This window comes from Lepidothrix coronata, unplaced genomic scaffold, assembly GCF_001604755.1.
Source record: "Lepidothrix coronata isolate B3197 unplaced genomic scaffold, Lepidothrix_coronata-1.0 Scaffold124, whole genome shotgun sequence".
Lineage (NCBI taxonomy): Eukaryota > Metazoa > Chordata > Aves > Passeriformes > Pipridae > Lepidothrix > Lepidothrix coronata.
This window is the reverse complement of record NW_016690304.1, coordinates 3,300,213-3,316,552: the sequence shown is the minus strand read 5'-3', so window position 1 is coordinate 3,316,552 and position 16,340 is coordinate 3,300,213. Positions and strand designations below refer to the sequence as shown.

Below are 16,340 nucleotides of genomic sequence, written 5' to 3'. Positions count from 1 at the left end.
TCACACTACCAATAAGCTGTTTGCCCTTTGGAGTGCTGTATTAATAACCTTCATATTTTGTATGTTGGTATTTTAAAGTTGGCCCTGACATGCCTAAATAAAGAAAAGTTGCTAAAAATGCAGCAAGAGGAAAGGGCAAGGAAGACATATTTTCTTTTGGGGAGCATATCTCTTTACTGGTGGTGTGCTTGTTACCTGTTCAAAAGCAAACTTCAAGGTGATGGATCAGTTTTAGCCCGTCTGAATGAGGGACAACATTTTTAGAGAGCTGCTGCAGAAGAAGGACTACAGTAACTACTGTCAAGGGGATATTTTCCCACTGAACTCAGAATAGCTGTGCTGATTTAACTGGCTGCCGAGCTGGCCACACACCATTTGTCCTTGTTCTTCTGTTGTAGTGTTTTGAGAAGAAGAAATAGTGAAATGGGATCTTGGGTGATGGGGGTGAAGGTGCTGAAAACTTTCATGCTGTTAAAAAAATTGCAGAGTCCAGGACAGAAGACAGGAAGTTAATGCTGAGGGACAGCACAGATATCACAGTGATATGAGAATAGGATAGAGGGAAACTAAAAGGTGGATCAGAAGGGAACAGGACAGGTGGGTACAAATAATGCTGTGGGGAATTGATTTTTTTTTTTGGCTAATCTTTCATACCAGCCAGCCAAGCACCTCTGTGGAGCCATTGAGGACCCACTCTCAATTAAATTCCTGAACATCATATGAGCTCTGGCTTCTCTGAAGGACACAGAGTCTGCACCGTGTCGGTACGGTGTGTCAGATGATGAACACTTATAGAAGGTGTTAGTCCAAGCAAATCCATTCCCACACCTGACCGTAAGGGGCAAAATACAGAAAGCTGGGAAAGCAGCCACCTCCCAAATGTGTAGGGCTTCAGCTGCTGGTGCTTAAAGAGAAAACCTGCCAAGACAGTTTGAATATTTGTGTGACTAGATAATATCTACACAGAATGTTCCATCTGCAGGGCCATTTCCTTTCCTTTAGAAGAGGGCTTAGCCATGGCTGTGAAACAGTCACTGCTGAGCAGAGGAATATGGTGCAAACCATGCAACATTTTTGCACCCAATATTTGCACAAGAAGCAGTGGAAATTGTTAACTCCCTGTTTCTCCTGGTTGCTGCTTGGTCAAGCTCTGAGAGACCTCAGTGAGGGTTTGGGTTTTGCAGCTTGCTGGGGGTGAGGTCCTTAGTACCTCAAAAAAAAGTAAGTAATATAAAATAATAACTGCAACTTGCTCTTAGGAAGGTTTGCAGTGTGTGCATCAGTTTCTGTAAGGTAACATCTGGGTGGATAATGCAAAATTTATATTTAGCTCAGCTGCACTTAGGAGCAAGTTTAGGACAGAGAAAAGAGAGGACTAAATTGGGTTTGTAGAGGGAATGGAAAGCATAGAAGAGCCTTCTCCTTGCTCCTTGTAAAGCCTTCGCTCCGGAGAATTTCTGCTTTCCTGGACAAATCGTTCCTTTGAATGATTTTAGCTTCTGCATCAGAGAAGCTAAAAAAACCCACCAAAAACCTTAGTTTTCTTCCTTTCTCCCATCCTCTCAGCTCAGAACAGAGTACCATGCTGGCTGGTTGGGCATGGTACTCTGTTCTGCATTTTGGAAGATTGGGAGTCATTTCCTATCCTGTTTCCATCTAATGAGGGAGCTCTGGGAACTCAGCAGCCCAAGCACATACCAGCAGGCCTGCTGGAGCACTTAGCACCAGCTCCTTTAACATCCTGCCTCCCGGAGAGAGCAGTGCCAGAAAGCCAGGCTGCCCCACAGCTCATGAGCTGCCAGACTGTTTTCGGCTGCTTTTGAGTCATTTGCTGTCTTCTGTGAAAACAGAGAATCACAGCAGAAAAGTCAATGGCTGTAAAATGGCCAGGCTGATAAAAGACTTGAGAGTCCAGAGGAAACATCATCCTGCACGACAAGGCATCTCTGAAGTGTCCATCCTGCTGAAACATGGTTGTTTTCATCATCAGGAAGTACAACATGAATATTTCCTATCCTGTAAAAACTCCTTAAACATAAAATTGCTAGATACACCACTTGAAGTGCAAGCTTTCATCTTAACTATTGCTTGTATGCTGAAGTCAAAAATTGGTCCCTCAGCTTTCAGTTCCTTGTACAATAGCAGCACATTTCTCCTGTTGAACACAGACAACAGAGGCTTTAAAGCATTTTCATGGTTTGTTTGCCATTTCTGCTTTGGGTGTATTTTCTTTTTCTTTATGCCAAAAAGAGTTTCCACAAAATTGTAGTTTATTATTTGAAAGGTGATATTTTTCAGTGAAGCAACACAAACAAAATCCATGACTTTTTAATCAACAGTGCTGGTGTATTTTCTTCCCTTTAAGAATTAGTTCTGCAAAAAACCAAGCCCAGTAACCACCTTAGGAGAAAGAGTAAGCCAGTTCTAATGATCTCCCAGGGAAACCAAAAATGAAGTGCATAGCATCATTTGCTTGATCTTCAATTATTATTTAATTATCCTACTGATAGGCTCTTAAATTGTCTCTATTGGACAATTTCAGATGACTGCTTTTGTTATTGTTCACTTTTTCTCAAATGCTTCAATTGTGGACTCGCAGAAAAAAAAAAAAAAAAGAACACAAACCACCTTTCAAAAAGAGATGCAGGCCTGTAAAAACCCTGTTAAAACATCATGACCCTAAGCTGCTTGGTTGTGTTCTTCGGTAGAGATGCAGCTTTAGGGCTTCCTAAGTGGTACCAAAGTTAATTTGGGGGGAAAAGTACATTGGTGTGAGTGCACCTTCCCTTCAAAGCCCAGCCAGTTTCCCTTATGCACCAGGAATGGCTCACTAAGTTGAGGCAATAATGAAGTATTGAGCTATGCTCAGCACAGTCTGCAATGTCAGAAGCTGTTGTTTGCAGATTAGAATTGCTAAATACTAAAGGAAGCGAGAACAGCAGTAATAAGAGCAGAGTGACACAACTAAGCTGTTTATTAAAAAGAAAATAAAAAATTCATCAGCTTTGAGATTCGTGGAAATGACGTGAGTGTGTCCTCTTGTACTAATGTGCTTCAACAACAACAGTCTGTCTCATTTTTTAGTGCTCTAGCGAAATTTTTTATATCAAATTGCCTTCAATGATCCATCATTACTTCATAATGTGGTAATGGTGAGAGACCAAAGCAGGCTAATGAAATAATCCGAGCTGCTGAGGTGGGAAAGCCTCTCAAAGCTGCAGCTGAGAGCAGAATTTTCAAGGCTGATACACCACGGACAAACACAGAGCCAAGGCAGGAACAACAGAGTGAAAAGCTACGCTCTGGAACCTGGGGCTAGGAAGGAATGAGTAGGTTGCAGGATGAATTGACTAGCTGCTTTTGAATAAAACTTACTGAGCAGTACATCCCCCTTCAGAATTACCAGTAGTGGCAGGGAAGTGGTGGTTCCCTGCTTCACTGAGTGGGTAACAAGCTCATACACTGGGCTTTTTACAGCTCCAGGACTTCTTATCCCTCTGCCTCCTTAGCCAAGAATAAACTTTATGTTTTCATTTGGTATTGAACTTTACCCAAGAGAAAAAGCCTGGATATAATTAACTTATCACTCTTTTGTCTCTTCTCCAAAACCAGCAGTGTTTTTTTAATTTTTGTGTTCATTTAGAGGTGGGGTTTTTTTGCCTAATATATTCCTATGTTGAGATCAAACTGGCGACTGAGTATGGCCAGGAGAAAAGTTGCATTGCAGGAAGGAGCATTAAATTAAGCAATAAAGTGTGCTTTAGTGATACTAATGCTAGAAAAACTCTCACTTAAAGCAGACTAATAGAGTACATGTGGTGTGCTGGAAGGCTGGTGCTCCTATTAGCAAACCTGACAGGCTTCTGAACTGGGTTTTGGAGACCAAAGATAAGACACATTGGAAAAAAAAATCCCACAAGAGTAAAGACCTTTGATCAGTGGTGCATGTGCTTTTTTATTAATAATACAATAACAAGGCATTAGTTACAAATGTTTGGTATCAAGGTGACCTGTATCCTGACAGACATGAGGGTTTAAAGACAGTAACACCTGCTGGCTCTGTCACCCTAAGAGTATTAGCAAAGCCCAATACATATTACTAAGATCTTCATGCAAACACACTGGAGGGAACTTTAGTTGGCAAGAGGTGATTTTCTTTCAAACTTCTCCTTTGGTTTCATTTAACAGACAGCAAAGTTTGGGAAGGTGGAATCATCATCTAGAAAATTTTTAATTCATGAGCACTAGAGGTTTCATGGAGTTCCTTAATTAACAGCCTAGAAACTGTACTGCCCCACCATCCTGAGCTTAGAAACAGAGCAGCCCCCAAGAGGAAAGGCACCATTTATGGTTATTTTTGCTGCCCACACTGTGCCAGGTCAGGGCACTGATGTGCAAAGCATGGTAATAAATGACATGGAGCAGCAGCCCATAGTCTGGAGCTGCCTCACAAAGGCAGTGAGTGACACATCATGAAGTTCTGGCCTTTGAGGGAGCCCTTTCACCTTAGCAAATGCAAAAAAACCATAGCAAGGGATTTACTGAATTGCCAGGCAATTCATTCTGAGTAACAAGGGTAGCCTGGGAGAACTTCATGACATGGCAGGGAAGGCAAGTTAGATTCTTCAAAAAAAAATTGTCCAAGTGGATTTCAGATTCAAATGGATTTAGAAACATTATATTTCTCTTAAGTTGCAGAGGTCTGGACTAACAGCTTTTACCTTCATTATGTAGTTTGAGACAAGAGTGCAGCCATTCAGCAGGTCACTTACCAGCACAGTCCTGCATTTAGGACTCTACTGTCATAAGAAAAGTAGCTTAAATCCCTACAGTTACCTTGCAAAAATCTCACCATTCATAAGATTCAAGATGTGTATTTCACACACTGATCTCATTTCATGTTTGTTCTTTTGTGCAGCAATTAGCAAAGTTTTGTTGTTAATGTCTGATTTATCTGAACTACCCAATACAACAGCCAGCAGATTTCTTAGGGCTCACAGGGAGCAGAACACAGATCCATGTTAATGCTTCCTAAGGCCTTTTAAAGAGCTGTCATTATTGCTGTGTTGCAGTCAGTGCTTTTTTTATTACATTAGTACATCCACATTGTTATAATACTTTGTGTGTTTCATCAAACATTTTCAGACTTACATTTCCAAGGCTGGGCCTTAGCCAAGGGGATGTCTTTAGATGTTTCAGTGTAGACCCCAGTTTAGGGCCCAGACTCTCAGTTCATGGAATCAAATCATGACTTGATCATGGTGTAATGATGCTGAGCAAGGATCTGGCCCTGTGGCACCGTGTTTAAAAAGCTGTATGTCATAAAATACATACTGTTTAGTAGTGGCCACACTCATCCCTGGCACAGGAACACCTAAAGCCTCATGAATGCAGTATGATTCTGGGCATGTTGGCACATTGCTTCCTCCTTTCCAGCTACAGCACAGTCCCAAAGTGCATCACTAAAAGTGCTCTGTTGAAAACAGGCCAGTGCAAAAACATGAGTTTGTCACTGCAAGAAAATGGCTTTTGTTTGTCTTTTTTTTTTTCAACTGTGTGCTTCTAATTAATCCAACAGCATTTTCAAATAATTTAAGCAAGTGTTATCTTACAGAATTAGAGAAAAGCAAAACATTAACATATATAATTATTAAATAAGTGGAGGAAAAGATGAAAAATCATCAGCAATTCAAGATAGGAACACACAAAGTGGCAAAATATTAGACTATTTCTCTACCTCTAAATTCACTCATGACTTGAACAGGATGGATTCTCTTCTTTGCAGAACCTTTTCTGACAGCAGCATAGATTTCTTCTGGCTTCTCTCTTTTAATGAGGGGCTTCTTCTCTGGAGCCTTCATTCTCCACATGACAACTGGATGTCGTGGGCCAGTGGGACTCTGAATCTTGATAATCTTTGTGGATGCAATATAGGACATCTTCACTGTCTGCACCACAGCATTCATTAGATTTTTAGCGGCCTGAATTAGCGAAGTGACGCTGTCCAACTGTAACAAGGAAAGGACACATCAGCCTGGGAAATCGGTGTGCTTTTAATCACAGCATCAGCAGGAATAAACAACACTTGAAAAATAAGGCTACCATACTAAATCCTAATTTCCTTACTTTCCCTTGGTGTGTTTGATCACTATATCCATGTTCCCCCGCTCAGATTTAAAGTGATATACAGAAATTTGTGCTGGTGGAATATGAAGGCTTCTGTAGACAAGGTTAATAGTTTTCTTGGTTTTTAATGTGAATTCATGATGCTTGTCCACAGAGTTTCACTGCAATTACTACTGGTGGTTAATGAAACCAATTCAAAGAAGAGCTGTGAAAATCTGCCCCATTACTTCCACACATGCTCATGAGCAATGCTGGGATACTACAAAGTGCCTGGATTTGTCAGGAGCCAAGTCAGCAGCCAAGAGCTGTAGGGGTAATTAAGAGCAGGATAGCACACAGAAATCACAGTGACTGTGTGGCCTCTCCAGCTGCTCACAGAGTGCCAACCTAAGAGGCAGAATGTAGAACAAGCTAATCCCCATCACTGCTACCACCTTCAGCAGCACACAACACAGGCATGCAAGAGGTACACCAAAGGTATTTTCCATCAGTACTCATGGAAACACAAAACAGTAACACTGAGGAAGCTCTCTGTGGTTTGATGTTAAAAATAGCAGGACTAATCTATATAAATGGAGAGCCTACAATTCACCTTCTAAACATCCCATTTGTTGAAGCATTTGCCGTCTGTAAAAGCACTGAGGCCAGTTCTCTAAAGGGCCATGAGTTTGTGCTTTGCCATCCAGCCCAAGCCCACAGCCTTTGGCAACACAGCTTTGCAAACTGAGTCATTAGGAAAGGTTAAAGGGCTTCTCCCCTTTGCCAGGTCAATTGAATTGATCACATTCTCAACTGGAGTGTGTTATTGTCTGTCTTCATTGTCTTTGGGTAACACTTAGGAACACATGTTGGTTGTGTAACACAAATGCAAATAAGGCAGAAATAAAAAATACAGCCAAGTGTCTGGATTCAGTTGCAATTTGGAATCACAGGAAAACCCTCCAGTTAACACAACACTGCTCCTCTCTGGAAGTGCCAAAAAAAAATTACCCCTTGCTACTCCCACCCCACCTCACAGTTAAAACAGTTAGAGGCCTGGTTGAATGCACACCTATGTGTGATGGCAAACTGAAATTACCTCTGTGCTCCAAGAAAAGGTGTTAAATTTACCAGATGGCTGCTAAAGTTCACTCCTTGTTGCAGCGTGGAGGACAGTTTATAAGAGACCTGTGATCTGTGCAGGGCAGTGTGTGGCCATCACATTGTGGGGGTTGTGGGTTATAAACTGAATTAGGGAAGCCACTCAGCTCAGCTTGGTAGGACAGCACAGCTCCTATGAAACCATTTGACATGAAGTTCAAAGCACATGCTGACCCCCAAGCCTAATTTCAAATACTGCCTTTAAACCTAACATTTTACAAACTTCCAGGCTGTCAGTAAGGTTTCTGCTCACAGGCCCTATCCTTACACTCCTGACAAGTCTGCAGTTCCCAGCACATTCATTTTTCTAGGGGTGCTGACTGGGGTGTAGCAGTAGCTCTGTGGCAGATGAACTCAAGTCCTGGCCAAATTTCACACTGCTGAATACTGTCACAATAAATTTACTTGATGAGAAGGAGAGAGACAAAAGTTCACATGAACTTCTTTCTTTCCTGCTAACAAGAGGATTAATTATAACAGACACACCCATGCATACACACACAAAATTTTTTTATTAATTAACAGCTGACAACACTATAGTCTTCACAGCTTCTTAAAAGCTTTGAATAATCTTTTTGCCTCCCTAAACAGTCAATACGTACACACTCACTTTTCTAGCACTGGCAGTATAGTAACACCAAGGTGAAGCTGCTGGGTGAAAGGAAAAGATAGCTTTGGTTCTATTGTAGACTTAAAAGGCAGTTTTTCACCTTGAAGTTTGTCAGTGGCTGTAAGTGTTCCACCTTTTTAAAGCTGCATTAGAGGCACACGACAAGAATGAGAGGCTGGGCAGCAAGATAGGCTGGGGTGTCAGTGGCAGGTCCAGTGAAAGCTGCTCCAGGAGTAGGGAAAAAAAAAATCTGTTTGCATAGAAGGGAAAAGGCTTCTAGAAGAAATGGCAGCATCCAGGCAGGATAAAGGTCATCACAAAACTTCAGCTGTTTTTTTATTGTGACTTCAATGTAACTGTGAAACATGGATAATGAAATGGGATCCTTTCAGGTGAGCATTACAATTTACTTGGCCTTTCCTCTCCTGTGGAGACTGAACAGTTACCACCTTGTTCTGGCATCTGGGGGTCCTTTAACCAAATGCTTGTGGTTGTGAAATAGTCCACAGCTCCCTCACCCCACCACTGTGATCAAGAAATTTTTATGTCTTAAACTATAATCATATATATCTACTATAAACAACAAATAAACTTCATGGGCCCCTAATTTTGATGAGGTTATAACAGGAAACCAATATGTGGAATGTCAGCCTCACAGTCTGACACAGGCTCTGGGAGTGGACACCTGCCAAGTCCAGCATTTTAAACGCTAAAGCTCCAAAGACTGACTTCCAAACCCAACTGTACTGAACTGAGGTGGCTGAGTTCCACTTGTCATGCCAGAGGAACCAAACTCTTTAAGCTCTACAAAAGATGCCCTGAGATACAAACAGGCTTGCAGATACCTAAACCAAAGATATAAGAAATAGCTGCTGAAGGGCAGATGACCTACAGACCACTAAGGATGTTTAAATAAGGGGAGTGCAGTTTAAATTAGGGTGCTGCAGCTACCACAGGGATGGAGTGGGTGGGTGTGTAGGTGGTGTATGTCAGCACAGGCAGCAATCCACATTAATTTTACTTTCCTCTTGGCGTAGGCAGTGAGACACTACAGTTAATGCTACCCTTCAGGCTCTGTCCACATTATTTGCAGCATCCTACTGCCCATATTTTCCCCTCAGCTTCCTGGATGCATCTCACACTTGTCTTCTAAACAGGAAGGCGGTGGCGGTGGTGGTGGGGATATTAACAGCATCCAATATTTCGGAGAAGCTTTTAAAAGATGTTCTTGGACATGTACTACGGATGACAAGAATCAAGCCATACATTGAATCTTTTTTTCTGTCTCTAGAGAGCAGCTGGTTTTATACCTCAATGCCAGTAGCATTATAGAATTTGGTGGAAACCTGTTGTTCTTCTGTAAAACTGATGTACTCAAGGGCTGTCTTCGCTTGGATGCTTTTATCTCAGATATTCAGCAGGCTCTTCAAGGTCTCATATCCAAGAAAATTGATGAAATGAAACTTGGCATAAATGAAAGACTGATAAAATATTCATTGAGCGTTTAAATTCATTTCATTTACAGAAATGTAGCTGCAAACTCCTCAATGCACAGCAAGTGGTACATAAAGATTCAGTAGCAAAACAAACAAAACAACCCCAAACGAAAAGCTGTTTTATTTTTGCCTGACTCCACTTTTACTCTTTCAGCATTTTCCATGGAGATGCAACATTCCAGCCTCCACATTTCACAGGTCTGACTCTGTCAGTTAAGATAGTAATTCATTAAAGGCTTTAGGAAAAACATCCTTTGCCATATCTTTACTCACCTGTCCTGTTATTTTCCATTGCAAAACAAACACAGAATGATTCTGTAAGAGTGATTATAGAATCACACTGGGGTGAAACACAGAAGATATAGACCTGATCATATTTTTTTACCCAAACCCCACCACCACTACCAAAAATCCTACTGGCAACCCTCCTGCTGAAATGAACTCTCATCTCCAGCATTTTTATTCTTCCTCTGCAATGAGTCCTGAATGCAAGTAAGCAAAGTCTCCAATGAGTAATAAAGCTGAAGAAAAGGGAGTTTAGGGGGGGGAAAAAGTAATTTTTAAACTTTATTTTCAATTTGTTTACATGCATTGTATTTTTCTCATTTTTGGTAAAATAATTTCATGTCTTGGCAGTAGTAGCAATCCATTACTGTAATAAAATATTGAACAGTATAATAACTGGTATGGTCAGTTATTTTTAATATTCAGAGTGATTAGGAGAACTGTGACTTAGAATTTGAAGAAACTCTTTTGCTGTTGAAATATTTTCTGTTCAGTGCACTAAGAAATGCTTGCCTTGTCACGTGTCACCAGGAGTCGTTTCTGTAGCAGTTAAATACAAAATTTCCCTACTCCCAAAGCACCTAAATAAGCCAGTGTCCCACCCCCATTCTTCGCATAGATTTGCAGGTGCTGCCTCTTTGCCATAAAGAAGTGACAGCCTTTATTCCTTCCTTCTGGAATAAAGCTGTGAGGGACTGCACAAAACAGTCCTCACAAAGCACTGGACACGTACGGTGCCAGTGTTTGGAGCCCCAGCTGGGACACCCCGACTGCTCTGCTCTTGTTTTCTTTACAGGGAACTAAGGTTTTGCTATTTGAGAACAGATTATCAGTTGGTTGTTTACCATCTCCCAAGTTGTTTTTGCAGTTCAACCAGACTTTTGGTTTTTGTACAGGTGGGAGCTGAGAACTGAATATGAAATACAGAGTTCTTTTGTCAGCGTTTGAAGCCTGAACTTAAAATTCTTTTGGAAGCAAGGTCAGTTATGAAAAATTAATCTTAATTGAACCACAAGGTTCATTAAATACATTCCTAGAAGCAAATTTCCTTTGTTACACTATACTAAGAGACCAAGACTGAATTTTTAATTCTTTGACAGCTCAAAAATAACACGAATTCTACATTTCTGTAAAGAGCAGTGAGTGTCTGAGTAGTGCTCCATTTAAGGTAAGGAGTACTTACTACACTGTGCTTTTGATTTTAGTCCTGCTTTTTTTACTACGCTTTTGCTATTTGATTTTGTGAATTTCTTTCTTGTGCTTTCACTAAGGTTGCTATATAAAATAAAGTGATTTAATCCCTTAAGATTAAAAGTAGAAGAAAATCCAAACAGGTTAATTATTAAGAGTGAAATCTTGACTGTTGAAGACATCAGAGTTTTTCCTTGTCCTTGGCCAGGACTTGAACACAAGTTACTTGACCTGTTTTCTGAGCCACACTAGTGATAATTTCATTTTAACAGAGATCTTGACGTAGCAGCGACACTAAGAGATGGGTGTTCAAGGAAGCACAGAAAAAAGTTAAAAGAGTTGGAAGCACATCATTTCTTCACACAACTTCATTCAACATACCACTTCATAGATTCAATCCCAGTTCAGGTTGTATAGAAAATAAGCCAAAGGGAGACTTGCCATTGTGATTTTTTTTTTTTTTTAATCTGGAAACTGTTCACCTCTGCTTTGCCATGTTCTCCCTTGGGATACTGGAGAGATTTCATCCCCATTCATGGAACTGGCCTCAGGAAATCTGCTTCACCCTTTGGGTTGTTTATTTTCAATGAACTGAGTTTTCCTAAAAATGCAGCAATCCTGTTGGTTATCTACGTCTGTCTGTCCATCCAATGATTGCATTTTATACCTCAAGAGTTTCTGGGGTTTGATCCGTGTTTTACTCATTTTTCAGGTGGGGAAATTGAATCTAATGAACTAAATAACCAACCATGACCAGAATCTGCTTCAGGCTAAGTAGGATTCAAAGAACTGAAAGTGAGTCCTGTAATTAGGCCAGGCCTGTGGCCAAGTTAAATGACAAACAACTTACATTAAGGGCTGTAAAACTGTTCCTATGCAACACCATAATGGAGCAGATGCTTAGCCAGGCAGTTATCTCAGTCCCTCCCAAGTACTCACTTCCAGGGAGGTTTTAAAAAAAAGGAATCTATCTTTTTTTAAAAACAGGTCTTGAGAAAAATCCTTTATAAAGGATAATATAAATCCTTTCCTTGCTGTTTATGAAGAAATTGAGTGCTTGTCACAATAATCTTTTACATGCACTGAGGCTCAGAACTATAAAACACATCTGGATTTTTGGTAATTACCAAAGTAATTATTATTAGGAAAAGTTAACTGGCTTGTAGTGTACCTCACCAGCAATACTTGCTACTCCTTTGAGTTAGTTCTTCTCAGTAGATGCAGTTTAGAAAGCAATAGTAACTGAGATGCCTGGAATTGAGAGGAAAACCTGCTTTGCTTTGCTTCCAAAGGCCAGGAGTTCTATACACACACACCTGCCAGCACAGACTAGGCAAAAGCAGAGAAAGCTGTAGTATTATTAGATTTAAAAAACCAACCAAACAGTGAAACATTTCTTCACTTCTCAGTAGAAGAAAATTTTAATATATCAGCTCTTGAGGGCTAACATCAGCTTTTAGAAAATGGGTGTTTTAGTATTTTCAGGGTCAGACATCAAAATAAGAAGTCATTTTAAGCATGGTGTAAGGCCCTATAAGTAACCTTCCACCATCCTTTCAAACAAACTGAACTACACGTTCCCAATGACGTGGAGGAATACCAGCCAGGAGAAACAAACTGGCTGACCAGGGAGCAGTGGACACTCCCCTGATGCACAGAGGCATCAGCTTTGCCAGAACAGCTGCTGTGGACCCAAAGCAAGGCAGAAGGGACATTTTTCCACTGAAGGTCACACAGCAGTGAAAGCAGGACAGCAGCACTGAAGGCAGTGGAACAAACCATCTACGTGTAGTAAATGCAGTGGGCTGTAACAGCAGCCCACAGTTCAGCAGGACTGCCAGCATGCTGCTTAGTCCTTTGTTTCCTCTCTCAGTCCTACTGGGGCTGCAGCTGAGAAGCGGTTCTGCCCACCTCGACTTCTCTTTTAGGGGGAAAAAGAACGCCTAGAAACCCTAAAAGGAACGGAAATGCACTGCTCCCATCTCCCTTGCCAAAGGAGCAGCTCTTCAGGAGTTGAGCACAGTGCCAGCTCTTCTCCAGCAGCAGCTGAAACCCTCCAAGTGGAGCGAAGGCGTGGAGCCTCTTGCCAGCTTCCACAGCGCTCACACATTGGCCAAGACATCACTTTCCTGGAGGATGGATATCCAAGGATTGGGACTGCGGCAGCCAAAGGCCTGGTGGCAGACACCCTGCCTTGTATTTTGCTACCTGCTGCCTTATATATAGCTCTGACTGTGTTTTCACCTGCGGCACAGCCTTCAAAGCTGAAGGCCGTTCATAGCAATGCAGGGAACTTTTGATTTAACAGCCATGGGAACTCAGTGGTAACTCAGGAAGTAGTGCAGACATTTAAATCCAGCCTCCAGGCATGAAGTTGGAAGTATTAAAGCACTTACATTTGGCACAAAAGCTGACTTACGTCACTGTTTAAGGTAAAGTCTGGCTCTTGAGATACCAAGAGGAAGAGCTGAAGATAAATGAGACATTTGGAGAAAAACCAGAGTGACAAAGCCTTCAGTGCACAGGTAAGGCTGGCTAACCTGAGAGGGCTTTTCTGTGCCAGTTAGCAAATGTAACTCTGTAACTCTGGATACTGTAACTCTTGAGAACTCTCTCTTCACACATTTCCTTTTTAAGGTCAAAAAGCTCTATCTCCCTTGCCAAATACAATATAAAATGAAATACAGGAAGATAATGAGTATAAACAGCACAAAACAGAATTGCCTGGCATAAGTCAGGAAGAATGATATTAATATGTAAGGATCTGTTAATTTTCTGCTCTGTGATATAATTTGCTTTACTCAAAGCCACTGCTGGGGAAAAAAACCCAGCAAACTGGCAAGGTAAGGTGCAAGCCTATCACTGTGCAGTACTTGAGAATGAATTATCAGCTTATCTATATAAATGAATGCAATTATTGTCAATCTGCATGCTGCAAATGTTACCCCATTATTTTGTGCCTGAAGAGGCACAAATTTATTCCAATTAATAGAAGGAAGTGTCCGTTTCCTGTTTAATCACTCCTAATGAAGATGCAGTGAATCCTTACCATTTTTTCTTGTGCAGCTCACAAACAGGAAATGCAAGCTGCATTATTGAAAAATGTAAGTATTTTATGGGAGCATGAAAGACTAAACACTGATCAAGGAATTATTAATGAGTGATAATAACAAAACTGCAGTGAGTGGAGAATTAGAAGCTAATGATCTACATCTCCTCTTTTTCTGTACATGACCTTTGTAACCTCCATAACTGGGGCTCTGACTAGAATGAAGTTACTGGAGCTTGGGGAAGGACAGTGAGAAAGGTGGACTACAAGATTATATGGCCTGAAGTAAAAAAGCCACTAAAAGAGGAGAGAATTCCTAGTTCTCTCCTAAGAGAGAACTTTTAGTTAGGAGAACTCTCAGCTGGATACTCCCCAAAGCATCCCAACTGGCCCAGGCAAACTGGCCTGTTTAACCTACGGTAATGATATGGGGGGAGTTATTAATTTTGGGCAAGAAACCCTCCAGGGGAAGTTGTTAGAGGAGTGTTACAGGGAAGACAAGGTTACAGGGGACACAGCTGAAAAGCAGCTGAAGAAGGTAATGTGGTACCAAGAATTAATGACTATGAACTGTGTTCATGGATTTAAACATACTTTTTCCTATGCATAATGTTTGCTCTTTTTTGTCATGCAGTAAGTCCCAAACTGAGCTGTGCTGGCAGTCAGCAGTACCTCCCCAGCTACAGTGCTTATATAGGTGAGAATACAGAGACACAGGTGCCCTTATACCATGGCACTGCTGACCACTGTTATATGGTCCTAAACAATGTTCATCTGTAATGCCATTTACGTCTACTTTACTTGCTCTGCCATAGCATCATCCAGAAGAAGATACTGGTAAGACAGATGATGTGACTTAACACTTAACTCTATTTCAAGCAGATAGATCTACAAATATGGGATAATATATCCTTCATCATTTCCTCCTGACCTGGAAGTACCTCTCTGGGGGATTTCTTTTTGTGTTCAGACACACGTATGTGCATCTTCCATGTGTGTAAGTAAATGAACCACCATCTTAAAGTGTGTTACAGTACTTAAAACCAAACTACTTCAGAATAACAGTGATAATACATAATATGTTTTGAGAATTAAAAAGAAAAAAAACCAAACAAGTGATTGCTGTTCCTTCTAAGCAATTAGTCTTATGCTTCACTGTCTCAGATTCTCTGTGTTGTGTATAAAAAAACATGAAATAAAATGAGACTTGGGGCTACACTGGAACATTTTTTGTGGGTCCCTTCCAACTCAGTATATTCTGTGATTCCATGATATTACAAGTACAGGAAAGTCCAAATGAAACACAACACTTATGTCAATTAACAGAGTAATTTATACCATTTTTCTACTTACAGCAGACATGATAAGCTCTCCACCGAGATTCTGGATTTCTGCTTTAACTTGACTGCAGATTTTGAGCTGGTGGGAGTAGAGCTTGATCTGTTCTAGGTAAGCCAATAAATCCTGTTTGCACGACTGGTCTGGACACTGAAAAGAACAATTAATAAAGCATTTCAGCAATTGCTGATTCAAACATGTCTCAGGAATCATGTCAATACTTCACTGAGGAGTATTCAAATTGTACATTAATTTAGGCTTGTCTTTCACTGCAGCTGTATCAGGCTGCACAGTTCATTCCTCTTGTGAAGGTTTTTAATGTAATAGTTGGAGGATCAGAATAATCTTAAAATTCCTCATATTCCCTTTAAAAACTGCTGCACTTGCCTTAGCAATATTTCTAAACACATTCTTTACTGTATGGAATAATTACTTTTCCTTCTATTCCACAGAGGCTGTGTTTTTTATTTAAGAAAATACCTACATTAACAGTGATGTGGGGGATATAAACATGCATTTTGTGGGCAAATGTAAACACACATGCAGAGACAAGTTAACATTTATATATTATGCTTTATCTTGTAATATGAACTATGGGGTTTTTTTGTGTTTCATCCAGAGTGAATTCAACTCAATCCACAGATCGTCTGTATCAGTGGGAACAGGAAAATAAAGTCTTACAGAGAACTCATTGATTGCAATACTTTTAACACCACAGATTTTTTTCCCTAATATTATTTTTTTAAATAAAAATAGGGTCTTTCCAACCTCATTTTTGTGAACTGCCAAAATACAGGGAGTACTTGGAGGGGAAATATTGCTCTGAGGTACCAAAGGCCATGTATGTGTTTGTTCTGAAGCTGCTTCTCACTGCTCTGGCAGAATAAAGGCACCTTCAGGGGAATAGTGAGTCCCTGTTTTGCTACCACAGCTGTAAAAATTAAGTGTGATAAATAAGCAATGGATCCCTACAGTTTTTCAGAGATGTGTTTTTAGCCTGTGTGCTGTAACTTACATAATAAATACAGTCACTTTTTTCTGATAGGAAACTGTGTTCAGCTTTGTATATTAAAAAAGCAAATATACATTCCCACCAACCACTGTG

General features: G+C 40.6%; 1 protein-coding gene across 11 annotated transcripts in view; it reads right to left on the bottom strand.

Annotated features, from left to right (window-relative positions):
- Window positions 1–3,941: 3,941 nt before the first annotated feature.
- The window catches only part of CTNNA3 (catenin alpha 3), a 438,877-nt gene continuing 426,478 nt past the window's right edge, over window positions 3,942–16,340 (bottom strand). For 10 of the 11 annotated variants that reach the window (XM_017826101.1, XM_017826103.1, XM_017826104.1 and 7 more), the window contains 2 exons: window positions 15,251–15,385; window positions 3,942–6,008 (listed from right to left, as the gene is read on the bottom strand). In XM_017826101.1, the coding sequence (XP_017681590.1) occupies window positions 5,721–6,008; window positions 15,251–15,385 (423 nt within the window). In that variant the 3' untranslated portion in view covers window positions 3,942–5,720. The remainder of the gene's footprint in view (window positions 6,009–15,250; window positions 15,386–16,340) is intronic. The other variant, XM_017826109.1, reaches the window with a different exon arrangement.